We start from the raw sequence: 19,657 nt of genomic DNA on the forward strand, positions 1-19,657 counted from the left end.
TTTTTTTTTTTTTTTTTTTTTTGTTTGAGTGTCTCTGCAGAGATATTTTATGTGAAAATTTAATCTTTTCTCTCCTTCTTTTTATTTTTTATTATTATTATTTTCTGATACTCATCCCTATAGTATGTGGGATAGGAATGCTCTAAGAAGCCAAAACAAAATAATCCTAGCATAGTGTAAGCCTGTAAGGTTTTGCTAAAAAAAAGGTTAACTTAAAAAACCAAACCTGCTTTCACTGCATATCGAAAATCTATATTAACATTTTTGAAGTACATTTTGTGTTATGCTGTTTAAATTTTACTTATTTAAATTTTTTTTACAACATTAATCCCTAAATAATTTCCAAAATAACATTGCACAGAAACTCATTTCCTAAAACATCTTAAATGAACCAATTTTGTTACGTTTATTCGCATAAAATCTAGACAATATCTATACATTTTGATTTTTCCAAAAACTACTCTATCCATTAAAATTTTATTCCCATAAAATATTCAAAATTATCTTTAGAGATAATATAACCTCTCAAATTTAAAGGATATAATCAATTTTCTATAACAAAAAATTTACAATCCCCATAATTATTTTGACGTTAATAAAGTTCTTAAAAACGACTCCAAATACAACAAAATTATGTGGTATATCACAGGTCAAAACCTAAATAATATTTTAACATCTATATTAAAAATTAAAAAAAAAAAACTTAATCATTTTATTTAAAAAACATAAAGTTATATATAAAAAAAAAATCGTCTCTGTAAATCAAATAAATATTGATAACTAGAAAAATCTAAAAACTAATAAAACAATAACAAAATTACAAACAAATACAAGATAAATTTTAAATTTTATAAATTATAGTACGGTGGTGTACGGAGGGTTAAATCCTAGTATTGTTTACTTTTTGTTCAAACTAAACAAAACATAGAAGAAGTCCCAAAAAAAAAAAAAGAGAGAGACTAAATGGAACGTTTAAAATTTATATATACCATTATGTGAGACACTTAAATCCTCCAAGAACCTTTAAAAGCAGCAAGCAGTGGCTAGAAGTTCCTGTATAAAGGATTGAAAGGTTGATAAACTTGGTAAACTGGGGGTCCCTCTGGATGTCTCCACTCGTTATAATTGTAGTCGGAGTTAGGAATTCCGGTGAAGCCTCCTCTGTCGTAGTTGTCGACAGGCCAAGTTTGTCTTTGATTCAAGGAATAGTCCTGTCTGGTAAAGTGATTCCTTGTGTGCGAAGCAACGTGTCCTGAGTTCTGATTGTTTCCTGACAGGCTGCGTTTTTTGCCTGCTCTCTTATCTTTCCTATTCGAAGACGGTTTGCTCACGGAGGAGGAAGCAGCTTCCCTTGAAGGTTCCACTGGTGTGTTGCTAGTGACAGAAGCAACCTCTGCTACATTTGGTGGTATTTCCGTCTGGGGCTGTTGGATTGTTGAATTGGGTTTGGATGCGGATTTGGATACAGATCCATTAGATGTGTTTTTTCTAAGCTTCAGAAGCGACTTGATTTGTTCCTCGAGGTTCTCCAGTTTGAACTCTGATTCGAGTTTGTGACACGATATGCATTTAATGGCTGCTCTAAGTGTTCTGATCTGTCTGTCTATGGCTGCAACCTGTAATATGTTTGTTTTGTGTTACAAAAATCTCGTTTTAAGATTTTATTGTGAGAAGTTAAGAACAAAAGAAACGGCTGAAATTTTACCTGCGTTGCAGATTCGTTCTTGGCGTCTCTATACGACTTCTCTGCAGATTCCTTTGTTATCCTCAAGGCGTCGTTTATAATAGCGGAAACAGGTTGGAATCTATGGACCATACCAAATGAGTATATGTAGTCGATTGCCTTGATACGATGCCCGCTTTTTAAGAGATTTTGAATGAAACCTGTCGAAACAAAACCATATGAACAAGCTGTCTACACAGTAAACTGGCATAGGGTAAATCGATTAAACAAGTTCATAGAGTTCAAACATTTTCAATAGAAGACATCTATAGTTCAGTAATATAATCTATAGGCCTAGCGGTTTGTAAAAGCGGGAGAGCGTAGAAAAGGGAATCACCTGGAATGGCGTTGTCCAACCCGAGAAACTGGCAAAGATCAGGAGATACAGTTTTCCAATAAGAATTGTCTAGTAGGCCTAAAAGGTCATCAGCCTTGAACTCTGACACAATTCCAAAGATACCAAGAAACTGTAGGAAACAAATGACTTCCAATTCATCCATTTTGCTCTTCAAAATCTTATCTTTCCAGTGAACGGCAAGTTTTTTCGCATCGCCTTTCACAGGATGTCCAATTTGAGGCAGGAGCTTCTTCAGCTGATTCAACAATAAGGAGCAGCTAGCTGAAGTAACCAGCAGCTTGAACTCGTATCCCCCTTCTGCGTTTGTTGGACACAGAGCCATGGANGATACAGTTTTCCAATAAGAATTGTCTAGTAGGCCTAAAAGGTCATCAGCCTTGAACTCTGACACAATTCCAAAGATACCAAGAAACTGTAGGAAACAAATGACTTCCAATTCATCCATTTTGCTCTTCAAAATCTTATCTTTCCAGTGAACGGCAAGTTTTTTCGCATCGCCTTTCACAGGATGTCCAATTTGAGGCAGGAGCTTCTTCAGCTGATTCAACAATAAGGAGCAGCTAGCTGAAGTAACCAGCAGCTTGAACTCGTATCCCCCTTCTGCGTTTGTAGGACACAGAGCCATGGACGTGTCTAGAAAAAGCTTTGCTGGATCTGGTGTGCATTTGAGAGCATTGGAGAGATCCTCATTCTCCTTTGGAGGTTGCTTTTTTACTAGCTCCCTTAACATGTCTGCATTAATTAAAGCAGGGAGGATGTTGGACTTGGTTTCAGTACTTGACGGGTGAGTTGCTATGGCGTCTGGCTGATGATTTACTCCGGGTTCTTTAATCTGATTCCCAGAAGGAATGGACGCAACCTCGACCTGCTTCGCTGGATGATTTAAAGGAATTAAAAAAAATGTCAATTTAATGTTCTGATCGAATTTATGTCTCAAGTCCCCACAAAAGAACTTATAGAGGCAATTTTCTGTAAAATTCCTGACGCAAACCAAAAGGCACATGAAACAGAAACTTAAAGTGTTACGTGCGTGAAAGTTAGTGAAAACAAATGTCACAGATAAGTAAGGTCTAGCTGCTAATACAAGAGCAAGGACATGAATCAAGATACCTGTTGAATTCTGAGAAGGAGCTATTGGTTCAGTTAATCTTTGACGTTTAGCTTCATTGTTATGTTCATACGGACTAATCGAGTGAGCATCAGATTTCCCTACAGCTTTGGTTGTATTCTGTCTTTTTTCATAACTTTTATGAACTGGTTCCGTTGCTTTCTGAACTGATTCATCATTCTTCAGTACAACAAGCTTGTTAAGGATTTTAGTAGGAAACATAGACTCGGCTTTGACCTCTTTGATGTACTTAAGGGCCATGACTGCATCAGCTCTTTTCTTCTCCCTCCTTGCTTTCTAAAACATGTCAACAAGCTTAATCAACTTACATCAGACATGAAAACACATCATAAGCTAGATTGAATAGAACACACATCATAAGCCAGATTGAATAGAGTACAAAGAGAGGGGTTAGCTTACCTGCGCCTCCACTGAATTTCCATTCCCAGCAATCATTCGGGCAGCTTTATCTGAGGAAATCAAGAAGTCAAGCAAAAGTTCTCCTGGTCGTCCTTCTGGACAAAGCTTGTGTAACCGGAATTCACAGATAAATTTCAGTGTTGCGAGATAATCGTCCTTTTTCTTTAGAGTTTCAACCGCACCTACAGAGAAATTCACATGAAGTTACAAATTCTTGGACAACAACTACTGTTAATCAAATCTAAAAACAAAAAGCAGGCCTTACCAGAAACTTTATTTTCTAACCCCATAAGCCGAAACAGTTTCGGGGCTAGATCATACGAAAGGAACCGCTCTAAAAGTGTTAAGAGCACCTCATGAGTAGTCAGAGAGGCCAAACTATAAGCAGCCAGAAACANGGTCGTCCTTCTGGACAAAGCTTGTGTAACCGGAATTCACAGATAAATTTCAGTGTTGCGAGATAATCGTCCTTTTTCTTTAGAGTTTCAACCGCACCTACAGAGAAATTCACATGAAGTTACAAATTCTTGGACAACAACTACTGTTGTTAATCAGTCTAAAAACAAAAAGCAGGCCTTACCAGAAACTTTATTTTCTAACCCCATAAGCCGAAACAGTTTCGGGGCTAGATCATACGAAAGGAACCGCTCTAAAAGTGTTAAGAGCACCTCATGAGTAGTCAGAGAGGCCAAACTATAAGCAGCCAGAAACAGCAAGCAACCTAAAACCAGCGAGTTATTGTTCTGATTGGTTTTAGCCTTGGCAATCCAGACAGCCCCTAGTTGAGTAGCTTCCTCTTTCACCTTCGTTGTCATTTTCAGATTCATCTTTATCAACGTATCTAACAGAGCAATGCAACTCTTAACTAGACTATCAAATCTATCACCAGCTTCTCCTAAATCTTTATTCAAGTATTCCTTAAAAGTCCCTTGTATAGCATCCAAAACAAACTTGGCCGGATCCAAATACGGAACCATTCTCGCCAAGGCTGTGTTTTTCTTAACCAAATCATCCGCATCGTCATTGAGGTATAAAGCCGAACACTTTGTGGGCATGGTCACACTTGAGCCCATGTTCTTAGCCAACAAGGAAACCAATGGCTCAAACTCACCTCTCAACTTATCTCTGGCCATACTCTGTTCCTTCACTTGCTTCACCTTCAATTCAAGCTCTTTAGCTCTCACATCGAGTTCCATCAACTTGTCATCAGAAAACCTCTCCACCGATTCCATTCTCGTCGTAAACTTGTCCAACTGTTCAACTTCTCCCTTCTTCTTCTCAACCTCAGCCTCCTTTTCCAAATCAAACTCCTTCTCCTTCTTCTCGAAATCGCTCTGTTTCGAACAAAGCTCCTTCTCCTTCGTCTCCAGTTCCAAAGCTCGGACCTTTATCGATTCCTGAAGCAAGTCTAGCTCTTTGGCTCGCTCCTCGAGGACGCTTCTCGTGGAATCGAAATAGGACTCGATCTCTTTCCATTGAATCGTAAGGAGAAGAACCGAATGAGCACCGTCTTGCAGAGATTCTAGGGTTTTGCGGAGGTTGCGCTTGCTTAAATCAACAAGCTCTAAACCACTCGTTACCTTCTCCATCAAGCTACTACTCATTAACTAAACACACATACACACACACACACACACACAAAAACACTAATACGTTCCTTCACCAACAACTTTGAATTCTTCACTTTCTCCTTTAATTGTTCTCTCTCGGCGCCTGAAATCTGAATGTTGATAATGACAAAAATATTTAGGGTATTTTGTTTTTTCCTTAATTTTCATACCTTTTTTAATTAAAAAATAGAAAACAATTATGGGAATATATATAATTGGAAAAATACACCTCACCGCCTTAAATGAATTTTTTTGTATTTTGACCAAAGAAAAAATAAAAGTTTATCTAGTATTTTTTTAATTGTTGTATGTAAGCATCACTTAAAGATTTGAACCATCATCTTACTAAATTTGAGTGATTTATATATTCTTCAAACTGCAAGAATATAGTTTCACAAATGTTTCTAAGAGTTACTGATTCGAAAACGGTAAACTAACCTCAAACGTAGTTTACCACCTAATGCAACCTACTCTATTCAACTAACTGTTCTTTAACTAGTAAACTAACCAAGTTATAATTATCACTATAGCATACGAATATGATTTGCACAAGAGAATTTATATGTAAAGAGATCTTGAAGAATAAAAGCATTCCCATACATGAGGATGTTCCCTCTGCATATTCTTGTTTTTTTTCTTTCTACATTAGACTTTACAAAAGGATTAAGAGCTATTAACCACAAACCAATCTAGACCAAAATACCAAACTATACCTTAGTATTTTACTTTTCTAAGTACTAGCTTCAGACTTAAGACTTAGAATCTGCTGTCATAGCTAGATGGATTGAAGCAAGGTCTAATCAAAGGTCTAGAAACCGCAGGATCCATCCTTGGGCGTTTAAAACCAGCCTGGTGTGAAGATTGACCATAGTACACACTTGAACTACCAGCTTGATATGTTTCCAAGTTGTCTAGGACCTGTTGATTTGGTGATCCACTACCGCTGGTAGGATAGGTTGGGTTCGAGCCCTGAGTGGTGATGTATGAGCTTTTAATGACTGTATGTGAAGCCTGCATATGAAGCTGCGGAGGTTGAACTGGGGCAAATGATGAGACCGCATATTGATTCTGATTTTGAATTCCCCGCGGAACCATGAATTTGACGATAAGGTCCACAGGAAGATCGATTTCCAGTTGGAACTCTTCAATGAGTTCAATTATCTCTCTCAGTTTTGCACCATCTCTGTCTTCAGCCTAGAAGCCAACATATAACATATATATAAACCAACAATGACAATAGAATACACAGTTTGGGAAGACATAAATCAGAAGCAAGCTTTAACCTGTGAATCAAATCTTCTCTTATCCTTGGGAGAGCGTCTAAGATTGATGATCTCTTCTTTCAAGAACACTAGGGGAGAAAAGCTGCACTTCAGGTTGAAATAAAATACATAGCGGATTGCCAGAAAATATTGGCGTTCGTCTAGGAGTTGTCTGACCAAGCCTGCAACGATAAACAAAGAGTCAGACATACTTCATCAATCTTTTGAGTATCACTAATGCAAAGAAGAAACTGTTAAAAAAAAAAAAAAAACACATAGACAACAATATGTTGCAGTAGTAAAACTTACCTGAGATGGCATAACGAAGACCAAGAGATTCAAAGAGTTTCGGAGCCTGTTTGAAATGAGCAACATTCATGGCAAATCGTAACGTACTATCTCGATCTGTTCTCTGCACTAAGTTATACGCCACAATGAGTTGCAGAAAGCCCCAAGCTTCAAGCGGTGACATCTGAGCACTATTTCCCATCATCAGGCTCCATCGATTTGCCACTTGTAATGCATCTGACAGTAGATGTTTGCTAGATCTTACAACACGTGGCAGCACATCCAAAAGGGAAACCAAATGCTTAACTATAGGCTCTTTCAAACTCAACTCCCCTCTCTGCTGAGCACCCATGAGTTCATCGTTCACCAAATTTAGAACATACCCGGCTGGATCTGTCATAACTTGAAGTCCAGTAAAGACCTCATTCGGCGAAAAAGAAGCTGAGACCTCAGGGTCCCAAAGAGCATCTTCATTACCCAAATCAGATGATGCTATGTTTTCTTGGACATCCGGGTGGGGAGAATTACGACTATTTCTGCCTGGTGCTTCAGGGTGCTGTTCAGGCTTATCATCCAATGAAGATAGTAGAGTGTTGACTGCGCAAAAAGTAAAAAGAAAAACTTCAATAAGCATCACAAGACTACATTATAGGACTTAATTGTTATTTCTTAACGGTCTAAAGTTTTAGTAATATTTTGCTGGTAGATATCTAGACTATGTGGGATCCGGGTTTAAAGAATACATTTAATAGCAGAACAAAAAATATCATAAAAGAATCTTTATGCTACTTGAAGACGAGGGAACAAGTAAATCTTTTTATTCAGAAAACTGACCAGGTGCTAAAGATGATACTCCAAGAGCCTCACACAGACTCGGAGCGTATTGGCAAAGAAAGGCGGCATCAAACAGATTTTGGACTTTGTCAGCATCAAAAGTGTATGCCAAACTAAATGCAGCTAGAAAGTGCAGAAAACCCAAAACCGCCACTGGATTTTCTGCCTTGACCAGTGTTGTCTTCTTCCATTCAGTGGCTGATTTGATAGCTTCTCCCTGTACATCAGTCTTGGGTTCTGGTGACATATCCATTAAGCATTCCAGCAAACAAATGCTACTCCTTCTAACACTATCTGGTTCAAGCTTTGTTATTGCCGTCCTTTCATGAAGCTCCTGTATTGTGACTAACACAAGCTTTGCCGGGTCAGAAGAGGCTTTTAGAGCACACAAAACATCAAGGTGAAGCTGACGACATTTCCTCAGATGCCCATGTAAGACTAACTGCAAACTTTTCTCGTCACGTATACCAGCGTCACGTACCAAGTCAACTCGTTGATCAGGGTTGTTTTGCTGACAAAAGCTGGCAAGTTTCTTTGCTTCCAGCTCATAATCCTTAACGCATTTAGCCAACTTTTGTTCTGTGGATTTCAGTTGCTCATTTTTTTTATCAATCCTTTCCTCCCGAGCATCAAGTTTTTTCTCTTTCCGTTCAATATTTTCTGAGCGAACACGAACTTGCTTCTCCTTCATTCCAAGTTCTTTTTCACGCTCTATCAACGATGCTTTTAGTTTGACTTGCTCTGCCTCTTTAGATTGGAAGCTGTCTTGAATCTTTTTAGCCTCTTCTTGTAACGACTTTAACTCCTTCTCTTTCATTTCCCAGTTTTGGAGACACTCTCTGTATGTATCTTTCACAGCGCAAAGTTCCTTTTCCTTGGAAACAAATTCTGCAGTGGATTTTTCTAGATGTTTTTCAGTCGAATCCAGTTTGTTCTGTTTTGAATGTTGTTTCTCAGAGAGTTGCTGGATAGTTTTCTCTTTAGTGACAATCTCTAAAGATAGTTTACGAATCTCCTCAGTTATCTCACTGTGTTTCTTCTCTTTAGAAGCAAGTTCTTCACTGTGTTCCTCGAGGAGCATTTTGATTGACTCATTGTGACCAGTCCGTTCCTGAATCAGCCTTTCAATCTTCTCCAACTCCTTACCCTTTGATTTAACCTGTTGACATATCTCTTTCATCTCGTTGTTTAGTGAGTTGGCCAGGTCAAGGTCCAGACTCAGTCCATCCAACTCTTTCTTTTTAGAAACAAGTTCCAGAGACCGTGTCTGAAACAGCTTCTGCTGAGAAGCTAGTCGCTCTTCCACCGACTCAAGCTGCTTCCCATACTCTCCAATTTTATCGAGAACCGCTGTAAGATCCTTTTTCTTTCTCTCTATTTCCTCCTCCAACTCTCTATTGCGAGTTTGACTCCTAACAAGATGTTCCATCTCTGCGCTGATCTCGTCACGGTGCCTCTGAAGATCAATATTCATCTGTTCTAATTGTTTCCATTTCGATTCAACCTCCCCCTGAGTCTTTATCATCTCCGAGGTCCGTGTCTCAAACAGCTTCTCAGTATTAGCAATTTCATCGACAACCAATTTGAGATCCTTATTCTTTCCCTCTATTTCCTCTTCTAATGCTTTCCTGTTAGTTTGAGTCCTAGCCAAACACTCCTTCTCTGAGCTGACCTCAACACGATATCTCTCAAGATCAACATTCATCTGTTGTAATTGTTCCGCTTTTAACTCAACCTCACCCTGAGTCTTTATTAGTTCCGAGGACCGTGTCTCAAACAGCTTATCACATTCAACAATTTTATCCAGAACCAATGTGAGAGCTTTCCTCTTCCCCTCTAACTCCACTTCCAATTCTCTCCTGTCATTCTTAGTCCTACACAAATGCTCCTTCTCTGCGTTTAACTCAACACGATATCTCTCAAGATCAGTCACCATCCCACTTAACTGTTCCCCCCGCAAATCAAGATCAACCTGAGTCTTTCTCAACAATTCCACCAACTCATTAAGTTGACCTGTCTTTGACCTGTGCTCAACATTACACTCTTCCAGCGACTTCCTAAGAGAAGCCAATTCCTCTTTTTTATCTTCAATTTCACTCCTAAAGCCATTAGCTTTCATCTCCACATCACCCATCACAGCTTCCGCCGCTTCAACCACTTTAACCCTTTCTTCAAGAGCAAAATTTCGCGTCTCAAACTCAACCTCCTTGGACACCAACTCCCTAAACCTCTTCTCTACCTTATCCCCCGCTGATTTCAAATGATCCTCCAAATCACACCACTGAAGATTCAAGATAAGTACATCCGAGGCTTGAGACTTAATCTTCTCCATCGTTTTACGAAGATTCTCTTTTTTCAGATCACAAAGCTTTATCTCGTCCTCAACCTTTACTTCCTCCATTCCTTTCAATTTCTTCAACTCCACGGAAGAGATCCTTATAATAATAATAAATAAAAACCCACAAGAGAAAACAAAAAAAAAACACAAAATCACCTTCAATCTCGATAAAGCTCTCACCTTTAGGCAGATTCCAAGCCAGAGAGTAAATAAAAACAGAGACAGAGAAAAGACAGTAACAAAAACAAGACCGTACCTTTGGCGACGTTTCCGTACAGGAACCAGCGACTGAACAGAGAACACTGTAAGAAAATTAGGGTTTTGAAAACGAACAGAAGATAACGAAGGAGTGTAAGCCGCAATTCGGAGAAGCAAATGAGAGGCAGAGAAGGAAGAATCAAAGAATCAAACCCTAGAGAGAAAGAGAAGAGAAGAGAAGGGAAAAAAGAGAGACCTTTGTGTGTGTGTGTGTGTGTACGAACGAGTGCTTCAACTGTGTGTCTTCCTTATTTTCGCCGTTTTGTGAAAAGAGACTTAATTTATCTCTTTATTTATTCATTACTCGCGAAAGTGTGGTTTTAAAAACAGAGATAATCTCTGCTTATATTTGGTTCGGTTCGAATTTCAATAAACCTAACTGCCTGTAAACATTTCTAATCATGATTTAATAGTATTAATTACTAGTTTTTTTGCCGTCAAAATTTTAAAAACCAAAAACCAAAAACAAACAAAAAAAATACTAGTAACTTTACGTCTAACATGTCATATGGCCCATATGGGATAACATGCTTGTCTTTCTGATTGTCAAATCAAAATTATGTCAATGTTGTAAAAATATCACATATATTATATATATAAATATATATATATATATTTTTTTTGGTCATCTAGAATTTTATTGATATAGTTTGGTGGAATGCACCGGTGAATTACAAACTTATACTGACAGAAAACAAGATTTCTCCAGAATCTAATGCTCGAAAAAGGGAAGCAAAGATCGATACTAAGGGCATCTCCAACAAGCCCTTATCCCCTCAAATTTTGAGGTTTTTGACAACCCATCAAGTCTTCAAATCTTCAAATTTTGAGCTTTCACTATTCAGAACCTCAAAACTACTTTTTATTTTCAGTTTAGTCCCTATATTTATGTCTTTCATAATTTATTGTATAAAATTTAATTAAGAAACTTAAGCATACTAAAATAAATTTAATAAACAAAAAATAATTTGTAATATTAAAAACAAAGTACAAAACAAAATATAATATTAAAACAAAGTTACAAAACAGATACATTAAACAAGATTCTCACAAAATAAAAATACATTAAACAAACTTAACACAAATTAAAGCAAAATACACATATGTAAATTACTTGAACACACATATATTACATATATTACAAGTTGTACCAATATACTAGTAATTAGGTAAATCGGATCCTGAACCTCCCAAATCACAAAAATATTGTCCAGATGAAGGTTGCTGTTGCTGCTCTTGAGTTCTTTTTTGTATTTATTTATGAGTTTTTATCATTATTAGTGAATTTTGTAAATATTAATGACTATATTGCAAATTAATTAGTTTTTAAGGATTTTTTTGAGGATTGATTGTTGGAGTAAACAACCTTCAAATCTTCATTTTGAGGATTTTCTCCCTTCAAAATGAGGAGAGCTATTGGAGATGCCCTAAAAGGCTAAAAGGATACAAGGAAAGAAGAAGATCCCCATTGCAAGGCAAACCTAAACTGAATACCCCGATACAAAGGAAACAAACTAAACCCATCAAGGAAAACAATCTATTCTTAACTAGTACATATCGAAGATGCCCTCGGCCAACCAACGATAATCCAAACCTCCTATTTAAAAGCCAAACTGCCTAAGGAAACAGAACTCCTATGCTAATCTTCATAACCCAGCAAGATAGAACCACCCATAGACTATATGAGCCATAGTTCTTCACACTTTCTTCTGGATACGGCGACGTCGTAACAAGGCGACAGTTTACACCTAGATAGAAGCAAAACCATAGGACCAGATCTCGATCAGATCTGAAATGCAGAGACAAGGAGCGACAATCCATCCTGGTAACACCAAACTCGAAAGCACAAGATCGGCGAAGATCGAACCAAAATGAATCTAAAGAACCTCAAAATAGATTGAGCAGAACTTGATGGGCTAGCAGTCACCACGACGAGAAGACAGATAACAACAATAAGATAGGGAACCCAACCTTCTAACCAAACAGGGAGAGATAACCAACCATCACTAAACATCTAATCTCGGGAAGACATTACCTGTTCAATCCCCATACCGTAGGAAAAGAATAAAGCTAGTCGATAATCTCTACAACTGTCAAAGCCTACACTTGGAAATACTAATTCGAAAACACAAACACCAAGATAAAACCACCGGTCTTAGACTAGATTCTGGGGATATAGCCGGAAGGAGAAACTCCCACCACGAGCAAGCTCAGCCCTTGAAACACCATCTTCCCATTCCAAGTCCAGTTCAGATCTGGTGAAAGGTTCATCAAACGAAGCCGCAGTAGAAAGGAAAGCATAAACTAAAGCAAGTTAAGGAAACAGGGGAGGAGCCAGAGTTGGTGCTATGAAAGCCACTACTCTCCAGCTCTAGATCGAAATTTTTTTTTTCAACGGCGGCTGAGAAGTAGAGAGAGTTTTTCAGAAACTAGGGTTTTTTTTTTAAATTGAGTTCAGTTTAATGATATATATAAATATATATATATATATATATATATATATTAACTTTTTGCTTTCAATTTTTTCATTTTTTAAGTATCATCAAAGAAAAAAATGTATACAAACTATAAATAGCTCCGAATATATAGAGTATATAGGTAGCTCCCAAAAATGAAAAGTTGATGTCTCAAGATTGTAAAGACTTCTTCTGTAAAAGCACTATGTTTAAAAGAAACCATAAATGTTGGTTATTTTTACATAAAAAAATATTATTAAACATTTATTCAAAAAAATTAACCATTGTAATAAAAGACTGAAAAAAACAAATGGTTATAAGTTATAGCATGCTAAATAAACATAAATAATGCATAAAAATCTGGAAAAAAAAATCTTATAAAATGAAACAAAAACAAAAGGATAAACAAATGGAGTATTATGTTTTTAATTTTTTGTAGTAATGATCTTTCACTTATGAGTTATGATCATCGACCTAGCTTTTTTTTTTCTTTTTTCTTTTTTTTGACATCAAGTATAATCATCTAATTAAATGACCCAAAAGTTATTGGCTATGAATGTTTGAGAGTTTTCAGATAGTTTAACTTTACCGTGGGAAAAATAACCGAACCGATTTGTCCGAACCGAACTGATGTTTTTTTGTTCGGTTCAATCGGCATAATTTCTGTTGAGAGTTCGGGTATGTCTTCGGGTCGGTTCGGTCGGGTAACCCGAACGGATAACCGATAACCAAAAATTGTGGGTTATGTTAGAAAAGTTTTTTAACCCTAATCTCATATTTTTCGACAGCCGACTTGAGTCCCGACATATTCTTTTTCACTCTGTAGATTTTTTCTCTAATTTTCATTTCATCTTCTTCTTTTCCCCTTTGATTATGTCTCAGTAAACTCCAAATCGTAGGTCGAAGTTTCTTAGTTCGTTCAATCGTTGAGTTTCTTGTTTGAAGTCAGAACTCAGAATTTCAAAAGTATAAGTTCTTACTCCAAATCTTTTCTATCGGGTTTATTAGGACTTTTACTTATGTTTCTCACTTTCTCTGTTGAAATTGATATGAGATTATGGTTAAATTAGGAGTTTCTATGCTGTTGAAATTAATTTAGGGTTCCAATTTATTTGGGATTTTGATTTTGTTCAAATTAACTTGAGGATTACCTCTTGTTTGGGAATGTAACAAGAGGGAGTGTTACATTGGACTGTATTACAAGGTGGAATTCGACTTACCTTATGCTGACATCTGCCTTGAATTTCAGAGATGCATTTGACAAGTTGTTGGCAAAAGACAAACTGTACAATGATTACTTCATGGAGATTGAAGAGGAGGGAGAGAAGGGAGAGAAGGGAGAGAAAATGATTATGCCTCCAACTTCTGTTAGCTGGGATGAAATTCACAGGTTGGTGAAGTTTCTGAAATTGTTTTTCAATTGCACTTTGTCATTTTCAGCATCTAAGACAGTGACCTTTTCACTTTGCTACAATGAGATAGTCATCATCGAGCAACATCTCATTTCATTAAGCTACCATAATGATCCGCTCCAACAGAAACAAGCAATAGCCATGAGGGCTAAGTTTGAAAAGTATTGGGATGAACTTCTCAACATGAATCCATTAGTGATCATTGCAAGTGTCTTTGATCCAAGGAATAAGATGCAATTCACATCTGTTTGCTTCGACAAGCTCTACGATAAAGACAATGAGGAGAGTAAGCATCTAAGATCCTCAATTAAGATTGTTATGAAGAATTTGTATGAAGAGTATGTCTCTAAGCAAAGTACCTCTTCTCAAGGTGGATCCAAGAGTGATATGGGGGGTTCTGAACAAGCAAATGATGTGCTTTTTGATTTGTCAGATGATGATGGGTATGATAGAGAGTTTCTATATTCAGAGATGGACAATGAAACTGCGAATGAGGAAGCTACTAGCGAGTTGGACATATAGTTGATGGAGAAACGTGTGCCACGTTTGAAAAATGTCTTGGGAATGGATTATGATGTGCTATCATGGTGGAGGCGTAATAGTGTGAAGTTTCCTATATTGGCTGAGCTTTTTAGGGATGTGCTTGCCATTCAAGTGTCTTCAATTGCTTCTGAGTCAGCATTCAGTATAAGTGGGAGAATTTTAGACCCTTAACACCCAATATGATCGAAGCTTTGCTCTGTTTACAATAGTGGCTGAGAAACACTATGCATGCTGAAAAGGTTGCTAACTTAGCTCAAATGGTTGAAGAATTGGAGTTCCATGACTCACTAGGTAATCATTTACGGTTTTGAATCTGTTTTTACATTATCTCATTCAGTTCATGTGGCTTTAAGACTTAACATATTCAAGCTTATGAATATTTGTTTCCTTGTGTAGCTTCTCCTTCTTTGGACCAACCTCCGGCTGCTGTGTGAGTTGCAGGTGGGGTTAGAGACTCAATATAGAACTGTAGGTACACTTGTGCTTTTACAAATCTTTTCATTTATAATCAAATTCTTTGCTTCAGTGGTAATTCAATAATTTTTGTCTCTGTATATAATTTTGTTGCAGCGATCACACAGTTCTCAGTGGCTAGGAAACCATCTATGTATCTCTCTTCACTCTTTCTACTCTATGTTATGACTTGAACCTATTGCCTCTTTTTGAACTTGAAGTTTTTACTTGTTTGAACATGAACTTTTTATGTTGTGGTATGAACTACTGAACTATTGGGTATGAACTTATTTGTGGTTAAGACCAGCTCATGTATGGACATTTGCATGATTTTTGCTAATTTATGTTGTTCATCACTTGTATTACGGTTCAATTCGGAAGCAACAATCAATGACAGAAATAACTGGTAACCGAACCGAACCGAACGAGATATTAATTCGGTTATTTTCGGAACAATTAGAAAATTCAGTAAAAACCCGATAACCAAAATAATTGACCCAAACCTATCCGAATTACCCGAATTCGCAGGCCTAGTTTAATTAAAAGACCCAAAAGTTATTGGCTATGAATGTTTGAGAGTTCTCAGATAGTTGTGGATTTTAGATTTTGGTTTTTAAATTTTAGATTTAATTCTAGTTTGTGGATTTGGAAAATTAATAAATAAATAAATAAAAAATAAAATCTAGTAACATTTCCATAAACTCATAAAAATGAGATTTTGGATTTTGTTAAGAAAATTGTTCTATAATCTTGATTGGATAAACCGACCATAAACCATGCTAAAACCCTACTGTCATTCAACGCCTTAAGTTTAGACCAACACTCTTATAAAAATATTCTGACCAAAACTAAATTGAGGATGAAACGATTGTGTCGGAGAATGTGCCAAATCTCAATTACATGAAAACTGATAGTCCAGCAGACTTTTAGAAAAAAATACTTTTAAAAGTTTGAAAACAACGAAAATATTAATTGGCTTGGCAGAATGTGCCAAATCATTTACATGAAAAATGAATAGTTTACTTTCTGCAAAAAAAAAAATGAATAGTTTCAAGAAACATATCACTTGGATGTATGTATTTGGCTTGTTTGAGATTTATGTCAAATGTATGATTTTGTTTTCTTTTAAAAAAAAAAGAAAAAGCCTTCTGCCACTTTGGTCAGATGCACAACTCGATTGTGACTCATCAACAAAGCCAGTTCTCAAACATATATAGAACAAAAGAACACAAAAAATAAAAGAGGACAATGTCTTGTAAAAGGAAACAACAGTTAATGGACCTAAACAAGATAGCTAAATCACAATATATAGGACATGAGAAGGTGACACTCCAACTTAATTCCTTTGAATCCATTCTTCTTCAAGTACACCGTTATTGACTTATTGTACAAGACCAAAACTCTTTATCTCGTTAAATTTATATTTATTACACGAATCTTCTAACGTACACAAATTTTCCAATGAATCAGCCTAAGAAAGTTATATTTCTCAATAAGTTATATTTATTACTTGACTAGCCTAAGAAAGTTCATATAAGTGGTAGAGTTTTACATTGCACTAGCTAGAAGTTGTGGTACGGTTATGGTTTCAGTAAAAGTTAAAGATAAAAACAGAAGTCATGAGATAAATACAAACAAGACTATGTCTATATTAATAGATTAGACAAGTTAAATGATAAATATTGATTACTAGTTAAAGAACTCGATAATATACAAAAGCTAAAACAGTTTTCAGTTTCAGAACCATTTTGTTGCCGTGTTGCGAGTACTCCTCAATGCCTTGTTTGCTCTAAAAATTTGCCTCCTGAGTCCTGACGACATCTGATATCTCCTCCTCTAGATAATTTATTTATTGTGCTACTTCAGGATTAAAAACATATTTGTATCTACTACTTCTTGTGTGGTATATATGAGCAAATTTTACCTTTTGGACAAAGTTAATTGGAGTTTTTGGTAAATACAGTTGTCTAGTATATAAAATTCAGTGAGTCTGAGTTTTGGTAATAATTTTTTTGTAGCTACGTCAAGTTATATTTTAGATCACAAGTTTAAGCTTTGTGTGTGGTATTATATGATTTATATAAAAAAATGCCAAAGTTTGAGAAATTCTCAGTTTTAACTTTTAAGTAACCTCATTAGATTTAAAGATTACAAAACAGAGCGAGCTACCAGATTCTACATTCTAAATTCACTCTGTTCTTTGTTTTTTTCCTTTGGTTTCTCTCATCCAATCTTTGCATTCATCTGCTGAGCCACTAGGATAAGCTAGTTGCCATGTAAGCACTTTCTGTTGCCATTTACGGATGATGGATCCTCCCGTAAGATTTGCGATTTGCATGATCTCTCTGCCATTCACCAGTGGCTTTGCGTCCCAAATTTTATCAAGACCCATTTCACAAATGGTTTCCTCAACTGTTAGATAAAGTTCATGCGTCTTGTCTAGTTTGAAGTCCACTTGCCCGATTTCTTGATCTTCATTCATACCATCAAACGTACATAACATCAAAGACGTTAAGAGTGCAACACGCCACAAGTCTTTGATTTCTCTAAGAATAAAACCTGTGAGTACTCTTAGTCTTGAAGCCACTGGGACCTCTGGATCAAGAACATCAGTATCTGAATCAAGTTGTATAACATCATTCTTCGACTGAAGGGGACGAATCAACGGTATCAACCTCTCTGCGGTACAGTGTATATTCAGAACTTTCTCAGCGTCAATGGTCTTCCGCTTCATGGAGAGTTTGAAGATTTGGTTAACAACAGGAATGAGCTTCCCCTTCTCGTCTTTGTAATCTGTTTTCCTAAAAGGTAGAAATAAAGCAGCATATAGAGCAAGTCTTCTCTCTACATCGCTGAACTTACTTAGCCCAAGTGTTTGGATGAGACACCACATAGCATCCAAGTAGGCTTTACATAGTCGTCCCTCTGATGGTGTAGGCTCCAAGGAAAAGACTACACTAAAAAGTTTCAAATCACAAAGACAAGTAACCGCTGAAACTGGTCCATTCCCGGATATCATCGCATCGATCTCAGTCCCTATCCGCTCCCTGCTTATCTTTCCTCCAAGAGCTAGCTTTACTTCCTCACTTGACGCAGCTTCTTTAAGTTCTTCATCTAGAGTAAAACCAAACCTAGCACTAAACCGAATTGCCCTAAGAACTCGCAAAGGATCATCAAGAAACGTAACTTTCGCAGGGAAAGGTGTAACAATTTTCCCGGACTTAAGATCCTCGATGCCTCTTTTCGTAAGATCTTCAACCAAACCAGTATTGATGTTATAGAACAAACTATTTATGGTTAGGTCTCTCCTATAAGCATCTTCTTCAGCGGTGCCAAACTTCATCATCGTAGGAATTACGACTAGTTTCTGTATACTCTTCACTTCTCAAATTAACAAAATCAATCCATTGGTCATAAAGCCGCATCCTTGCTGTTTCCAAGTGTTTGGATTGGTCAGGCTTCTTTTCAATAATATTAACTCCTTGTACTTGTTCGTTCCTTGACCTTATTAAGAAACGCACTTCCCAACATATTATCAATAGCTATGTCAATATCATTACTCTCTCTCCCTAGAAGCTTATCCCGCACCCAACCACCCGCCACACGAAGCTGCGTGTTGAGGTTGCAATAGCGAAGAGTACCGAGAAGCCGGTCGAATATTTTCTTCTCTATCTCAGTCAGATAGATCATCTCCTTCACTTGGACGGTCGTCATCGAGAATTAGTAATTAACAAACACAAGCTTTTCAAATCTCCAATATATTTCTTCTATAGAGACGCAAGCTTTCATGTACACAACCCTATATTTTATACAGTACACATCTTAAACTTGTCACACGAAGATATTTCATATTTCCATTATTTTGTATTTGTACTTGTAATAGGAATTGCTACCATTAGAACTCTACTCTTGCTGCATACTCCCCACTGTCCTGTTTGCTACGCGGAATTGCTACCATTAGAACTCTACTCTTGGTGACTTAATTTTAATTACTATGTTAGGTGATATTTATTCACTGTTGTATATACAAAACTTTGATTTTATTGCTTCTTGTTTTTTTCTTCCTTATCAAAAGACCTATTAGAAACGCTCGTTACATACTTAAAACATGTTATGTGGACTAGTCATTGTGTGGTTAGAGCATATTTTCTGCTGTGTTACGTTCTTCTGATGTTCTATATTGCGATGTTGTCTCAAGTAGAGATCACGGTATTTCTTTCGATCTTGGTTCGAAGCATTCATTGATAAGTTAGTAAACCCATCTACGGTAGCTACCTTGTATAAATTGGCTACTTAACTTAGTAACACTGTGACTATAGTAATAAGTAATTCTGAGATTTATAATAACTTCAATTTGAGGGAGTGAACTGTGGAGGGTCTATTTGATCAAATTATTTACTTAGTGGTTTTTTCAACATGTTCTTAAAAGCTTCGTATTATATTTCCCTCCCCAGTATATTACTTTAATTACGATAAGACCCAATAACTATCTTATATTTACTAGTTTGAACCTCAATGTTTGGTTTTGGTCAGGAATCTCATTTATTAGGTACCCAAATTTCCAAATCCAGTTTCGCTCTCTCTCTCTCTCTCT

General features: G+C 36.7%; 3 protein-coding genes and 1 pseudogene across 5 annotated transcripts in view; 1 reads left to right on the forward strand and 3 right to left on the reverse strand.

Annotated features, from left to right (window-relative positions):
- On the reverse strand, positions 955 to 5,325 carry LOC104771236 (FRIGIDA-like protein 5). The gene is made up of 7 exons (XM_010495731.2): positions 4,190 to 5,325; positions 3,610 to 3,791; positions 3,192 to 3,486; positions 2,580 to 2,954; positions 2,061 to 2,276; positions 1,706 to 1,884; positions 955 to 1,616 (listed from the first exon to the last, which is right to left on the reverse strand). Exons 1-7 carry the CDS (start codon positions 5,211 to 5,213, stop codon positions 1,044 to 1,046), a joined length of 2,844 nt encoding a protein of 947 aa, XP_010494033.1. The 5' UTR covers positions 5,214 to 5,325; the 3' UTR covers positions 955 to 1,043.
- On the reverse strand, positions 5,777 to 10,508 carry LOC104771237 (myosin heavy chain, cardiac muscle isoform-like). Of its 3 annotated transcripts, none has more exons than XM_010495733.2 (6): positions 10,396 to 10,508; positions 10,198 to 10,243; positions 7,604 to 10,038; positions 6,791 to 7,366; positions 6,503 to 6,663; positions 5,777 to 6,413 (listed from the first exon to the last, which is right to left on the reverse strand). In XM_010495733.2, exons 3-6 carry the CDS (start codon positions 10,002 to 10,004, stop codon positions 5,976 to 5,978), a joined length of 3,576 nt encoding a protein of 1,191 aa, XP_010494035.1. In that variant the 5' UTR covers positions 10,005 to 10,038; positions 10,198 to 10,243; positions 10,396 to 10,508; the 3' UTR covers positions 5,777 to 5,975. The 3 variants fall into 3 exon arrangements, with proteins under 3 accessions (XP_010494035.1, XP_010494036.1, XP_010494034.1); XM_010495734.2 differs by having other exon boundaries at positions 10,198 to 10,229; positions 10,396 to 10,499; XM_010495732.1 differs by having other exon boundaries at positions 10,198 to 10,504.
- Positions 17,252 to 18,777, reverse strand: LOC104772655 (annotated as a pseudogene).
- Positions 19,622 to 19,657, forward strand: part of LOC104771238 (transmembrane protein adipocyte-associated 1) — a 2,538-nt gene continuing 2,502 nt past the window's right edge. Inside the window, exon 1 of the mRNA XM_010495736.2 lies at positions 19,622 to 19,657. This exon is cut by the window's right edge and continues 328 nt beyond it. The gene's annotated coding sequence lies outside the window, so the exon portion shown is untranslated.

The sequence above is a fragment of the Camelina sativa genome, chromosome 20, assembly GCF_000633955.1.
Source record: "Camelina sativa cultivar DH55 chromosome 20, Cs, whole genome shotgun sequence".
Classification (NCBI taxonomy): Eukaryota; Viridiplantae; Streptophyta; class Magnoliopsida; order Brassicales; family Brassicaceae; genus Camelina; species Camelina sativa.

What these genes read in the sequence shown, in the direction of transcription:
- LOC104771236 (XM_010495731.2), bottom strand. Translation starts at nt 5,213, where the DNA reads ATGAGTAGTAGCTTGATGGAGAAGGTAACGAGTGGTTTAGAGCTTGTT. An exon ending in GTTAGAAAATAAAGTTTCTG is followed by an intron (nt 3,792 to 4,189) that starts GTAAGGCCTGCT and finishes ATTTCTCTGTAG; the next exon opens with GTGCGGTTGAAACTCTAAAG. An exon ending in TCCTTCTCAGAATTCAACAG is followed by an intron (nt 2,955 to 3,191) that starts GTATCTTGATTC and finishes TAAATCATCCAG; the next exon opens with CGAAGCAGGTCGAGGTTGCG.
- LOC104771237 (XM_010495733.2), bottom strand. Translation starts at nt 10,004, where the DNA reads ATGGAGGAAGTAAAGGTTGAGGACGAGATAAAGCTTTGTGATCTGAAA. An exon ending in AGTATCATCTTTAGCACCTG is followed by an intron (nt 7,367 to 7,603) that starts GTCAGTTTTCTG and finishes CTTTTTGCGCAG; the next exon opens with TCAACACTCTACTATCTTCA. An exon ending in TCTTCGTTATGCCATCTCAG is followed by an intron (nt 6,664 to 6,790) that starts GTAAGTTTTACT and finishes TTATCGTTGCAG; the next exon opens with GCTTGGTCAGACAACTCCTA.